The 14,629-nt window shown below is 39.9% G+C and overlaps 1 protein-coding gene across 6 annotated transcripts in view; it reads right to left on the reverse strand.

Annotated features, from left to right (window-relative positions):
- The window catches only part of LOC141761967 (uncharacterized), a 46,858-nt gene that overhangs the window by 27,972 nt on the left and 4,257 nt on the right, over nt 1-14,629 (reverse strand). For 5 of the 6 annotated variants that reach the window (XR_012592676.1, XR_012592677.1, XM_074625671.1 and 2 more), the window contains exons 3-5: nt 13,473-13,625; nt 6,876-6,971; nt 3,943-4,011 (exon numbers count right to left, since the gene is read on the reverse strand). Coding sequence is in view for 3 of the 6 variants with exons in the window: in XM_074625671.1 (XP_074481772.1) it covers nt 3,943-4,011; nt 6,876-6,971; nt 13,473-13,625 (318 nt within the window). In the remaining 3 variants the exon portion in view is untranslated. Of the gene's footprint in view, nt 1-3,942; nt 4,012-6,875; nt 6,972-13,138; nt 13,344-13,472; nt 13,626-14,629 lie in introns of those variants that run through there. The other variant, XR_012592678.1, reaches the window with a different exon arrangement.

A 14,629-nucleotide genomic window follows, 5' to 3' on the forward strand; every position in this document is an offset into this window, starting at 1 on the left:
ACATGCTCACCTAACATGGTGCTGCTGATATTTATAATAATTCGTAGTATGAATTTTATACTCTTATATTTAATTAAATAATGTATTTATCTTACTTATATAATGTGTTTACTTTGTTATGCAACTCATTGGTTACACTGGAGTGAAAGCACTCTCTAGTAACAGAGAGAAAAAATTACATCAAGTTGCTTAACAGGAAACTGTCTCAGTAACTAGACACTAGCTTTGAACTAGGACTGTTATTATACAAAAGACAGGGAAGATAATAACTTCCCCTTTAACAGCAGCCACAAAATAAGTTAACCCACAAGCGAAATCACTTACTGGGGAGCGGTCGCTCTATCTATCAACAAAGGAGATGTCTGCTTTAACGAGCGAAATCACTCGCTGCTGAGCAACAGTAAAAGGAAATGAATTAGCCGACAACAGCCCAACGGGCTCGTTGTCCGACGGAGGCTCGCCGATACTGTAGCGCAAACACTTAGCTCGGCGGCCATAAACAATAAAGGAGACCGAAAACAGACTCCTATCAACAAACGTAACTTAAACTCTAACGACGGGAGGATATACTCACCTTGTGATACTAGCTCACCTGTCGTTAGCCTCGCTGAATTGAACCGGCGAAAACACCGGTGTTACAGCGTCTAAAGTGTTAGAGTGTAGCCGTGATTAACTAATCGCAGCCCTTGGAGGACGAAACCGTAGCTCCAACCATGCGGTTGCAGGGCTTCCAGCGAAAAGTCAACGGCTTATCTCTTTTAATCAACCTGCATTCGCGGATTACCTGCCGCGAGAAGATTCAAGGGACATATCTGATGATGACGTGGGCTTATATAAACTACGTCATCCCAGGTCACATGTGACTTTGTTGATATTAAATACTCGACCTGCGCGTGCGCGAGATGGATAACATCCAGTGTTAAACACTGCCTCTGGCAGTCAGGAAGAACGAAATAGAACTGACATGCAAGGCCTCTTTTTTTGCTGAGAGAATAACACACTGCTGGACCCCATTTGTATTTCTCCACCACAGCAATGTCTCCATTCTGGTATCAGTTGTCAAAATCATGTTTTCTGTCTACATTCCTCCAAAGGTCTCAAAAATCCACTGAGCATCATATTTAGGTTACTACATTTGTGTTGGTCTCGGTTTATTTAACTGTCTATGTAAAGAAAACCTAGTTATACGGTCATGCGACATATTGTTGGACTTGATTTAATAAGTAGAATGGCATTTTGTTTGGTAATCTTAACTATTGACAGTATTGGATAATATTATGGGTCATACAGACGTAGGCAAAATCGTTGGTACCCTTCCGTTAAAGAAAGAAAAACCCACAATGGTCACTGAAATAACTTGAAACTGACAAAAGTAATAATAAATAAAAATTCACTGAAAATTAACTAATGAAAATCAGATATTGTTTTTGAATTATGGTTCAGCAGAATCATTTAAAAAAACAAACTAATGAAACTGGCATAGACAAAAATGATGGTACCCTTAACTTAATATTTTGTTGCACAACCTTTTGAGGCAATCACTGCAATCAAGTGATTTCTGTAACTCTCAATGAGACTTCTGCACCTGTCGACAGGTATGTTGGCCCACTCCTCGTGAGCAAACTGCTCCAGCTGTCTCAGGTTTGAAGGGTGCCTTCTCCAGACTGCATGTTTCAGCTCCTTCCACAGATGTTCAATAGGATTTAGATCAGGGCTCATAGAAGGCCACTTCACTAGCCATTCTTGGGTGTTTTTAGCTGTGTTTTGGGTCATTATCCTGTTTGAGGACCCATGACCTGCAACTGAGACCAAGCTTTCTGACACTGGGCAGCACATTTCGCTCCAGAATGCCTTGATAGTCTTGAGATTTCATTGCACCCTGCACAGATTCAAGACACCCTGTGCCAGATGCAACAAAGCAGCCCCATAACATAACCGAGCCTCCTCCATGTTTCACATTAGGTACAGTGTTCTTTTCTTTGTATGCTTCATTTTTGCGTCTGTGAACATAGAGCTGATTTGACTTGCCAAAAAGCTCCAGTTTTGTCTCATCTGTCCAAAGGACATTCTCCCAGAAGCTTTGTGGCTTGTCAATATGCATTTTGGAAAATTCCAATCTCGCTTTTTTATGATTTGGTGTACTCCTCGGTTGTCTTCCATTAAGTCCACTTTGGCTCAAACAGTGACGGATGGTGCGATCTGACACTGATGTACCTTGACCTTGGAGTTCACCTCTAATCTCTTTGGAAGTTGTTCTGGGCTCTTTGGTTACCATTCGTATTATCCGTCTCTTCAATATGTCATAAATTTTCCTCTTGCGGCCACGTCCAGGGAGGTTGGCTACAGTCCCATGGACCTTAAACTTCTGAATAATATGTGCAGCTGTAGTCACAGGAACATCAAGCTGCTTGGAGATGGTCTTATAGCCTTTACCTTTAACATGAAGGTCTATAATGTTCTTTCTGATCTCCTGAGACAACTCTCTCCTTAGCTTTCTGTGATCCATGTTCAGTGTGTTACACACCATGATACCAAACAGCACAGTGACTACTTTTCACCCTTTAAATAGGCAGACTGACTGATTACAAGTTTGAAGATACCTGTGATGCTATTTACAGGACACACCTTAGTTTAACATGTCCCTATGGTCACATTATTTTACATCTTTTCTAGGGGTACCATCATTTTTTGTCCAGGCCAGTTTCATTAGTTTGTTTTTTAAAATGATTCTGTTGAACCACAATTCAAAAACAATGTCTGATTTTCATCAGTTCATTTTCAGTAAATTTTTATTTATTATTACTTTTGTCAGTTTCAAGTTATTTCAGTGACCATTGTGGGTTTTTCTCTCTTTAACGGAAGGGTACCAACAACTTTGCCTACGTCTGTATATCATATCTCTGTGCATTTATCAGGGTGGGTTTGGGTCAGGGTTGATAAATGCACAGGCCAAAAATATTAGCAGCTGTGTACAGGAGCTGCAATACATCAGAAAGCATGTGTTCTAAATGTAACACATACTTTCTGGTGTACTGGAATACCTACCAGCTGAAATCCCACATTTCTGTCTCCCACCTAATTTCCCACTATGCACTCTAGCAGGGAGGGTGGCATTGCTAGAGAGTATAACTCAAGTTTACTTTCCCCTGGATGGGAGACACAGCTCTCCTGTGTCGTCTGTAATGTTAAGTTTACTTTTACCTGGACGGGACACCTGTGTCTCAATGCCGAGGTTTCTTCACAATTGTTTTCTAATTCAACTTTTTGCTTTAATTGTGTGTTCATTCATGTATTCACTTTATAATAATTCAACAATTTTGATAACACTGATGTTACAACTAGGAGTATAACATTGTCATTTACATCAACTTCTTCCTCCAGATCTTCCTCCACTGTGATCGCTTCACTTCACAGAGGAGACACTCAGGACTGCACAGAGAGCTAAACATGTAAAAGAAGCTGAGCATCATGCAGCCTTCTGTGACAGCAAAGCTCGGTCTGCTTCAGACAACTCATCTGACTTTCCTTTCACACGGATCCTGTTCGGTGTCATGTCATTGTTCCGACAACCCGTTATTCCGACAACCCAATACTCCAACAAATGCCCCACTGGACCCAAAGGCCATTAGACCGACAGCCCATTATCCCGAAAAAAAACACCCATTGTTCCAAAATCCCGTTGTTCCGACAATACACACTCTCCCTGCACCGTTGTCTTAATGCACGGGCTAACCAGGGCTCAAGCCCCCGGGGGAAGGAAAATAAAAATAGAATTCACAGGCCAACGGGATGCTCCATGGTGTATTTTACTCCACGCAACGGGAGGCTCCATGCGTAAAGACGCAACGGCGGTGGTGTTTTTTACTCTGACACAACCTGCCAGGAGAGAGAGAAAAAAACAAAACGTTTTTCTTAGCAGCTGACTGAGATCTGTTGTCTTACCGACTGACTGCCTGACTGACGTGAAAGGATCCGAGGGAAGGACTTTCAAAAAGTCCGTAGCCAGAGGACCTAAAGTAAAATCAAGGATGTTATATTATTGACTTATATTGAGTATAGCCCTCGCTCATATCACTGCTGCATGGAATGCTACACGATGCCAACCAAGAATGTTAGATTAAATATTCTACAACGAGGTCCAACAGTAGTTGCTCCGGGAAGGTCCGATGACATCATTCTGCATAATACGTAGCCATGTGCTTCTGTTTGTCTGACAAATGATGGAAGATTCAGTGTGAACAATGGACAGATGGAGAGAGATAAATCTGCTTAAGAGTAGATTCACTTCAGTCTAATTATTATTGTCAATGTTTGTTGAATTGATAGTTAACCTAGTTTGTTAGCAATGATCTGAGAACAAATTATGGGATTTATGCCTATTTCATTTTTATTTGTTTAGGATATTTCCTTGTAATTCATTTACTTTTTCTGTTTATCTCTAGCACTTAAGGAGTGATTCTAATCCAATACACTTTTTGTCAAATTCAGCGAATATCTCCTCAATATGCGCTGGCATGTTTTTATCTAACAAAATATTCTGCTTCATCCTTGTTGGCATTTAGCCTCTCAAAAACAACATTCTCACTTTGGTCAAAAACTGTTTGCTCTCTCACTTGCTGCCACAAGCAAAGAAAGGAAGGTTGGCACCTGTGTTAACAGACATTCATCCAAAAACCTCAACAGAAGCTTTGAATGTAGAAAACAATTTCTGAATAAAAGAAAATTTCGTTCAGCCCTAGTGGCTCGGTCTGAGCCACTTTCTTTGTTTCCCATTTACAGAACCAGGCCTGTGGATCCGATTTTTTTTCAGTACATGCAGAGAACGGACAACCAGCTGACCGTAAAGAGATATTCACTGAATTCAACAAAAAGTGTTTTGAATTACAAATCACTCCATCTTTAAGTTATACATTGCCTAATCGGTAAACTGCTTTTAAGACCAAGATAATATAAATAAAAACAAGCTAAAATAGAATAAGGCAGGTATAACATACACTAACTAGAATGGTACTCGGAGAGCGCAGACCACCCCCCCAACCCACCTCTCCGTGCAGCTTTCGCCATCATCCACGTGTATGTTTGTCTATGTTGAGATCAGCTGTATGTAGCGGAGCATCGTAAAACACTTCATTCAAACTGGACAGAAACAAAGTAAAACTCACCTAAACCATCGTCGTTACTCTTTCCAACAATCACCAAGTGTGCTCTGGTCCAACTCAACTGTGATTTCACCTAGTTTAATGTGAAAAAAACACAGAATCTACAGTTGTTCCCCCCTCCCTCCACCCTCTGCTCTCTGTCTGTCCCTCTCTCTGCAGGCAGAAGAAAAGAGGCAGGGTGACGCGTCATGAACGCGTCATCAGTTACAATACGCATGTCTTAAAGCCTGGGGTGTTAATTCACAGGCTGAGCAGAGTTATTAAAAAAAAAATCCCAAAACCGGATCATGATCCGGATCACCATCAACATCTGCTGGATTGTTTATTGTGCCACACTCCACCCCTCCAAAAAATGTCATTCAAATCCAGTGGCGGCTGGTGGATTTTTTTTTGGGTAGGGCCAATCAATTTCAACAAACACCGGTCTGTTGTTTTATGCTGAGTCCAGGAGGTTGATCTGGGCCCAGTTGTTTCACCAGGAGTTTCTCCGCCAAAGTCCTTCTCTCAAACGGGTCTTGGAGGAGAGATTTGATCGAGTTAGGGTTGAGTCTTGCAAGAGTAGCGCTACTAGTGCTTGGCTGTTCCATTGTCATGCCGTTAAAATGGGCTGTGAGAGAAGAGAAGTGGAGAGAAGCGAGAGACGAGAAGACAAGATCACGCGAGAACTGACATGAGCCCTGACGAGAACAGAGAGAGACACACGTGAACGTGCGCGCGCACACCATGGGCCAAATCAGTTTGGCCCTCCCAGAAGTCTTTTTTACGGCGCTGATTGGATGAATTGTATGTCATTCATGCTTGTAATCATATATCTTTAATCAGTGATTGGCTGTACTGCTTATTAGACCCGCCTTCCTTGGGCCAAATCCATTTGGCCCCAGAAAGTGCACGTGCAGCAGAGCAGCTGAGAGGTGCACTAGCAGAGAGTTCAAGGAGGAAAGCAGATATTTGGCGCAGTTATCCTATTTTACAAATATTACGGGTATATTCCATAGGTCAAAAACACACATATTGACAATTTTTATAATTTTTATAATTTTTATAATTTATAATTTTAATAATTTTTTTTTTTTTTTGGTGGCTCAAGGTGGGTGGGGCCAGGCCCCGTGGCCCTCTATTGGCCGGCCGCCACTGTTCAAATCCATCGTAGACTTTTGGAGTAATCATCCAAGCGGACAAACCAACAAACCAACAAACCAACAAACCAACAAACCAACCTGTATTACCTCCTTCCTAGGCCTTCGGCCTTGGCGGAGGTAATGCAGGTTACAGTACAGTATAAGAAACTAATGATTTGATTTAATAAAAGGCAGCAGCAAACAGAAAAGCTTCAGCCTTGATTCAAGTCAAGTCAATTTTATTTGTATAGCTCAATATCACAAATCACAAATTTATCACAAATCACAAATTTACCTCAGGGGGCTTTACAATCTGTACAGGATACGACACTCTCTGTCCTTTACAGTACGACCCTCACATCGGATAAGGAAAAATGTAACCAAAAAAAAACAGTTTTTTCTGTCCTCCTCGTTCAGCATCAAGCCCCTCCCTAAACGAGTTGTAAACGTAACATTTTTCTTACTCTCTTAATACAAAATCTCTCTTTGACCGTAACTAAAAAAACACTTTTGGCTTTACGGTTTGCGTGTGATATTTATATTATATTATTATATTTGCATTAACAACTTCAGGAATATGAGAAATAAAGTTTCTTACTGTTTCTTTTTAAAGCCTCTCCTCCTCCATGTCGCTACAGGGATGCTGTCCTCACACCAATAACTGAGATAACTGGAAGCAGCAGTTCTACAGCCACTGGAAATATCAAAGGTCATAACGTTACAGCCTTTTACACTGACATTGTGCTCCGTTGACATTTTTGGTTTATGCCAACATTGGACAGATTCAACAAACAGCAACATACACTACTGACCCATGGACAGAATGACAGCCTTTCTGAACAACAATTTATTTTTTGTATTATTATTTTTATTGATCTCCACCTTATATGATCCAACAATGTATGTTTATTTTATATTTGATCACAATTTATATCATTTATTTCATTTATTTATGTTTCACGTCATCCTTCCCATTCTATCTGTATATTTTCTCACAGATAAGTGACAGATGAAGGGATACATATGCCAGTTACTTCAGTTGCTACATGCATCATGACTAATTAACCTGGAAAACAGGACAGAAAAAATAAATCATTAGTGTGGGGTTTCAGCTGGTAGGTATATTAAATGCTTTCACATGTGTACACTCTAATCTAAACCTTATTGAAAAGCTATCATAGACTGTATATAAGCCCAGTGTTCCAACTGTGGAATCCAAGCTGAAGGTTAAAGGTCTTCAGTATGCCCACAACAACAACATGACTTGGTTCAATGAGCCTTGTCAAACGATTTGATTGAGAAATCTGTTCCCAAGCTCGTCTTCTAACCTGAAGTCACACAAGTGACTCTAATGTTTCTTAAAAGCCAATAACCCTTCATTTAAGTGAACCTCAGTAAACTGAATTAAATGATATGACAGTGTTGACATGGCTGTCAGTCCAGAGGTCTGTACTATGAAGCCAGTTCAACATACCCAGGGTATCTTCTCCTTATCTGGTTCAACTAACCCTAACAACCGAGATCACGCTAAGCGGTCCTACGAAGCTGGTTATCAACTCGGTAAATCAACCCAGGGTTTCCCAGTCTGGCTACGAGCGCGTTCACATGAACGGGGCGGTGTTTGCAGTATATGACCAATCACAGACATGGACAAGTCTACAGACTACAGACAGACAAGCAGAGAGACACATTTAACAAAGGATGAAACTATATTAGACAAATTCAAAGAAATTAAACACTTAATCCAGGCATAAAATTTGCACAATTGAAGCTGCCAAATGCAGGAAGGACAGCTGGTAAAAGAAAAAACTCCCGATGTGTGAATACGTAAATTAACAGACTTATTAATTAAATGGAACACTCAAAAGTCATATAGTCGTGTAGATATAAATATCTTTGAGAGGTGTAATGGATGAATGGATTACACTTTTTATATACCCTGTGGTTAAGATGTGGCGTGTATGACTATTTGAACCTTCTTTCAGCTGCACCTCTTATCTGGAATATAACCTTCTCCGGAGCAGGTTATGTTCCAGATAAGAGATCAACTTCCACCTTCGTAGGACGGAAAACTCTGAAGGGTTAACCCTGAAGTTACCTCGCTAACGCCAAATCCTGCTTCCTAGTCCAGGCCTCTGGAGTGTTTTTAGGCATGAAATATGTTAAATGGTGTCATTGCCCAATCCTCACACAATGCATCCCTTTAATATTTACCCATGAATCTTGACTAAAGCTCTTGAGCAACACACTATCATTTGTGTACTGTGCTTATCATAAAACAAAACAAAAAATAGGGCGAAAATTATGGGTGAAAGAAGGTTGTGTGGACAGATTTCAGTTACCCAACAATGCATCTTTTAAAGATACCTCTTACGACTGATGGTGAAGATATATTGTTGAGCCCTGCCTGCCTTATAAAACTATTTGAAAAAATGACTGCTTAGGCACTCTGGGTTTTGTTATTGCAAGTACCGTTTTTGTGTATTTTCTATGTTCTTTTTTATTTTTTTTTATTGGTTATTTGTTTTATTGCAAGCTTTTAGGTGTATGATTAGATTAACAACCAGCATTGTTTTTCGAATCTGTAATCAACTTCAACTTCTTCTATTTCTTCCGTACATTTTTTTGGACTTTAACTACTCCTGCATACTTTCAGCTACAGAAACCGTTCAACTATCAAAATATTCAGCTCTTTAAGGACATTAGTGCTATGACTTGGCTTGTTTAAACTATTTATACTTTTTAAAATATTAAGCTTTTTCCACATTTTATTTTTACAATGTAACTCAACGGAGAAAATCTCCAAAGCACTGCTGCTTTACAGTGATGACATCACTCACACTCTAACCCTCTCTGCGTTTTTTCTTTTTTCAAAATCGTTTGGCAAAAAACCTTGTAGGTTCCATAACTTCCAATCCTCATACACAATTAATACATCAACACTTAGATATTTTTGTCTTCTTTCATAGGATGTGCCCATTTAAGCAATAGGTCTTACAGTCTGGGAATTATCTGCTATAAAGCACCAAGAGATCCGTTCCTCTCTCTCACCCGCTGCAATGTTAATTCATCTCTGAAAGTTGAACAAAAACTAAAATACGGAGACTTTTTAAACTGAAAGTTCTCAGTCATGTTTAACTTTATCCACACAAATGGCACATCAACATCTTCATCAAAGTCTCGAGGTGCTTAAACTGAAGAGATTTCAGCTATACAATTTGCAGTTTTTAACTAAGGGTCTCTTTTTCAGGTAGTACCTTCTCTGTGTTTTCACCAGTCATTGCATGACTCAGCACTTTCAGACACAAGCAGGTGTTTCTGTTTGGCTGATTCTCTAATCAGTCTCTGCCTGATGGAGCTCTCTCTAGACTTGTAGTTTAAAAGGTTTATTTCACCCAAATACTACTTTATGTCTAATGACTTGTAGTTTTAAAGGTTTACTAATACTACTCTGTCTGTCTGTCTCTCTGTCTATCTGTCTGTCTGTCGTCTCTCTCTCTGTCTCCATCTCTCTCTCTCTGTCTCTCTTTGTGTTTAGCAATGCAATTCATCTGTCTGATATACATTCAAAGCATTTCTTCTTTCCGCCTATTCAGGAAAATTCAAATGTACCACTTTTGACAGTATTAAAGTTTAGCTTCCAGCTTTTCTAGCAATGTATTTCAGCTCTTAGCTTCTTTAGCTGATGCAGTTCAGCTTCCAACTCTGCCAGTTGTACATTTCAACTTCTAGGGTTTTCAGCAGTGCAGTGCAATGCATTTGGTCTTAAACATTTTTAGGCAAGTCATTTCACATTTCTGCATTTTCAGCAATGCCTTGCAATTAATTCAGCTGTCAGCATTCACACGCATTCTTCCATACGTTTTGATGCACAAAATTCAAAATACCATACTAAACAATTTGGAACACACTCACTTTATTTCATTAACTCAAACTTCTAAAGCCATTAGCATTAACTTCAGATAAACTTTTCAATACATTTTTTCCACAGAATGTGAATTTTAGGAAAAAATTAATTGCCAATATGAACAGATTTATAACTACAGCAAGCAAACGCTGTACATACGGACATGTGAGTACTGTCTTAAAACTTTGACTCTATCCTTTGACACCCTCTTCCCTCTACTTGTACCATATTGCATGTCGGGGAAGATTAATTCAAAAAGCGAGGCAAGGGTCTGCATAACTTGGAATCTCAAAATACCATAAAATGACATTTAAAGAACATGCAGCTCAACTCTGCTTTATCATTTTACCAAATGGAATTACAGTCATATAACCATTAAAGAGGAAAGCAATCAGAAGTGAAAGTGATTGAAAAAGTACATTTCAGGATGGGTATGAAAATAGTTTAACATATAGGCCTCTGTTTTCCTATATTGCTGCCAGTCTCCAGCAGAGAGGGAGATGATGATGATGATGATAATAATGATATTGGATCTCTGTACTCTGTTATTGTGTCAAATGAATACTATAAACCCCGTGGCGTTCTCCTATCAAATTAGGCTGAAAAACATATATTGTGTTGAATGAGCAGTTAGCTATCAAACGTCCAGAGGGCGGAGAGCCTCGAGGCTTCGCACAAACCGTCACGACAACTGAGTGAATTAAAGTCTGATATGAAATTTCCTGCATGAAGAAACGTATATGGAATTACTGAGATTACAGAGGCAGAGAGGAACACGGACTGCCTGTCGCTCTCGCCGAAGACTGAAAACAGCCGCGCTGATGGACCGTTCTTTTCCATAAGCCATTACAAAGACATAATGCAGAGATTCTCTTCAGCGCGGTGACACATGCTGTGTATGACAACTTGATGCGAGGACGCGCTTTGAAGTAATTATGGTGGTTTGACAATGCCGAAATAGAGCTGTCAAGCTCCTGACCCCATTATGGCTTGGAATTTCTTAACAAACTTTAATCCCTTTGAAACACTGAGGAATGACAATGTGATTTAGAACGCTTTGCCCTTGCTCATGGGGACTATTGACAGTGGTTGAAGCTTGAATTTACAGACTTCTATTGAAGTAAAGGGCTCATGCTGTAGCTCCAGGTCGGCTTTTATTGCGCTAGTCCTTCCATTTTCACATTGATGTTGCTCTCTTGTGTAAAGTAACATTAGGTCATAAAAACTGTGTAAAGGTCTGTGTGTGTGTGTGTGTGTGTGTGTGTGTGTGTGTGAGTGAGTGAGTGAGTGTGACTTGTGCAGCCATGTATGCAATCCCCAGTGTCTGTACCTGCAAATAATGTAAATATCTCATCTTCCCACCATGTCCAATTCCATTATAAAGGAGTAAAAACAAAGTTAACAGTGTTGCAGTAATCTCAAAGAAACAATACAATCAGCTACAGAGGTTTTCCAGTGAGACATTTCAACTATTCATGTCACCTAATGCGATCCAATTAGAACAATGCCTAATCAGGTCACCAATAAAAAAGTGTCTGTTATCAGATGACTGCACGGATGATAACATATTTGATTAAGGGTGTCAGAGCAGCTATGCAGGAATTTATGCTAGCTTTTATGACCCTCAATTGAATCATTATGTATACAGTAGCCTATGTGTGCGTCACCTGATGGCTGGAACGGGGAAACACCTGGAATGTGTGATCGCCAGGAGGGGTTGTGCTGATTTCTCTCTCCTTCTCTCTCTCTTTTTTTGAAAAATATATATAATTACATTTTTTATTATATTCACTGTAAATTTGTATACATTTTGTTTTCCTATCATCATGTAAACTGAGAACCTACACATAGCATCACTGACAGCCTATGTGTAAATGTAGACTGAAACTAGGTAGGAAGCAATAGAAGCTGATGTTGTCTGAACTGACTGCATGTTTTCACCTTCATGTTGAACTCTGTATGTTAGTAATACAGACCAGCGCTCTGTTATGTTCTGTATGCTCTTCAGTGACGTTGTTGTTGATTTTTGGGCCAGCAATGGTGCAAGAAGTATTGAGATCTTTTACTTAAAAGTAGCAATATCACACACAAAAATAATAGTGTTTAATTTTTAAACAATACTCAAGCAAAAGTCCTTTATTTGTAGCACAAAAGTATAAGCAGTACTTAAAGTATCAAATAAAAGTACTCATAATGCAGCAGAATGGCACATGTGAGAGGGTTCATATTGTTAGATTATTTTTACTGTGTAAGCAGCATTTTCATGTTTAGCTGGTTCTAGTGGTGCTAATTAGGCTGTGACAGCCTACTTTACACTGCTGGGGAGGTGATACATCGTTCATCAGATGACCATCATTTGGTGTATGTAAATCAATTGTACACTTCAAAGTTACTAGTAACTGATGATGTCAGATATAGTTAGGGGAGTGAAAAGTAACTGCAAATTAGTGGAGCAGAAATATAAAGTAGCATAAAATGAAGTCAAGTAAAGTAACTCAAAGATATATATTTAATCACGCTGCTTGAGTAAATTGCTCGTGTGACCATTCTCAAAATATTAATAAAGTTTATATGCCAAGTTAATTATTTCAGAGGAGACACCAAACACGCAATTTAGAAATATATGATAACATTACTTGTGTGTTGTTGTTTTATTGTAACTATGGAGAAGATATCCACTGCACACACATTAAATTAAAAAAAGACCGTTTCTCTGTTGATTTATCAAGAAGTTTAACATTTAAAAACGCAAATCACTTAATCTTAATTTTATATAGCCTATGTCCCAACCTGCCTGCAGTTCTGGGATCAGTTCTGTTTATATTCAACTGTACAATATATGCATACACACTCTTTGCAAGTTAATCAATGAAGTATCATTAAGTCATCATAAAAGCACCTGTAAACCGTCCTGTTAACACTGAAGACATTCAATGGTAGCCTGGTCAACAGCCGTGGCAATAACATCAGTGATTCTGATTATTAGTCATTTATTTGGTACAATGACGTTTCTGCAGTGGTGGCTTGAGCCTTTACATCTAATAGGATCTGGGGCAGAGGGAACACCCGGCGGCATGGATGTCCTCCATCTGCAGGTCCCTGTGGCTCAGTGGCAGAGAGCGACTTGATGGCAGGGCGGGGCAGCAAATATTCTTCCTGCTGTTGGTCAATTCCATTTCATATACACAAGTGAACTCAAGCTGTAATTCACTCGATAAAGACACCCTCTGAGGAGCTTATTCAAAATAAATTCACGCTAAGTATGATTGTTGCGGTTAGAGAACCTACTTGTGTATTACTCCACCCCGTCTGAGCTTTGACTTCTCTGCCTTCAGTGTCCTCTGACATTCAGTGTTCTCCTCCTCTTGTAGGTCGATGGGCTCAGGCTCTTCTGGGATGATGCTCAAGAGCGCTAGTTTCCTTTTGCTCCAACCCCGTCTCCTACAAAATGACATTCCCATACAACTAGACTGCATTCTCAATTAGGTTTCAAGGTAAACGTATAGGAGTAACACGCACACGCATAGCACTGAGGCCTGTACTACGAAGCCAGTTCAACATACCCAGGGTATCTTCTCCTTATCTGACTTCACTAACCCTAACAAACAAGATCACGCTAAGCGGTCCTACGACGCTGGTTATCAACTGGGTAAATCAACCCAGGGTTTCTCAATCTCGTTATGAGCGCGCTCAAATGAACGGGGCGGTGTTTGCAGCATCTGACCAATCACAGACATGGACAAGTCTACTGACCAATCACAGACATGGACAAGTCTACTGATAGGCAGACAGACAGGCCGATCACACCTAATCAAGCAACAACAACGCAACGTGTATGACTATTTCAACCTTCTCTCAGGTGCGTCCCGTCTCCGGCGGTGTGAAACGGACTCAAAAGCAAGTAAAAACATAAATATAAAAAATAATTCAAGGCGATAAACACCCATAGCATAAATCCAGCTGTCCTTCCTGTATTTGTCAGTTTAAACTGTGTTGTTTTTAGTCTGGATTATGACTGTAACTTCTTCATATGTGTGTAATATTACCATACAGTCACCGCACTCAGCTCTGATTGGTCAGTAGGCGGTGCTTTTACTGTATTCCAGTTGATCTCTTATCTGGAACATAACCTGCTCTGGAGCAGGTTAGCTGTTCAGCATAAGTTACCATGGCGATCTACCCCGGTAAGAAGAGAACCACCGTTGTAGGACGGAAAACCCGGCAGGGTTAACTCTGAAGTTACCTCGATTACCCCAAATCCTGCTTCGTAGTCCAGGCCTCTGGTGGGCAAAAGTGTCATTCTCTCCACACAAAATACAGAGCTAGCAAAGCAGCGGGTGGTCATGACGAGGTGTCGTGCTCCACAGATTGATGGAATTGAACTGATCAACAAAAGGGTGAAAAACCCATACTCTTAAGAAAATAGAATAAAGTGATGCAAGACT

This window comes from Sebastes fasciatus, chromosome 23, assembly GCF_043250625.1.
Source record: "Sebastes fasciatus isolate fSebFas1 chromosome 23, fSebFas1.pri, whole genome shotgun sequence".
Lineage (NCBI taxonomy): Eukaryota > Metazoa > Chordata > Actinopteri > Perciformes > Sebastidae > Sebastes > Sebastes fasciatus.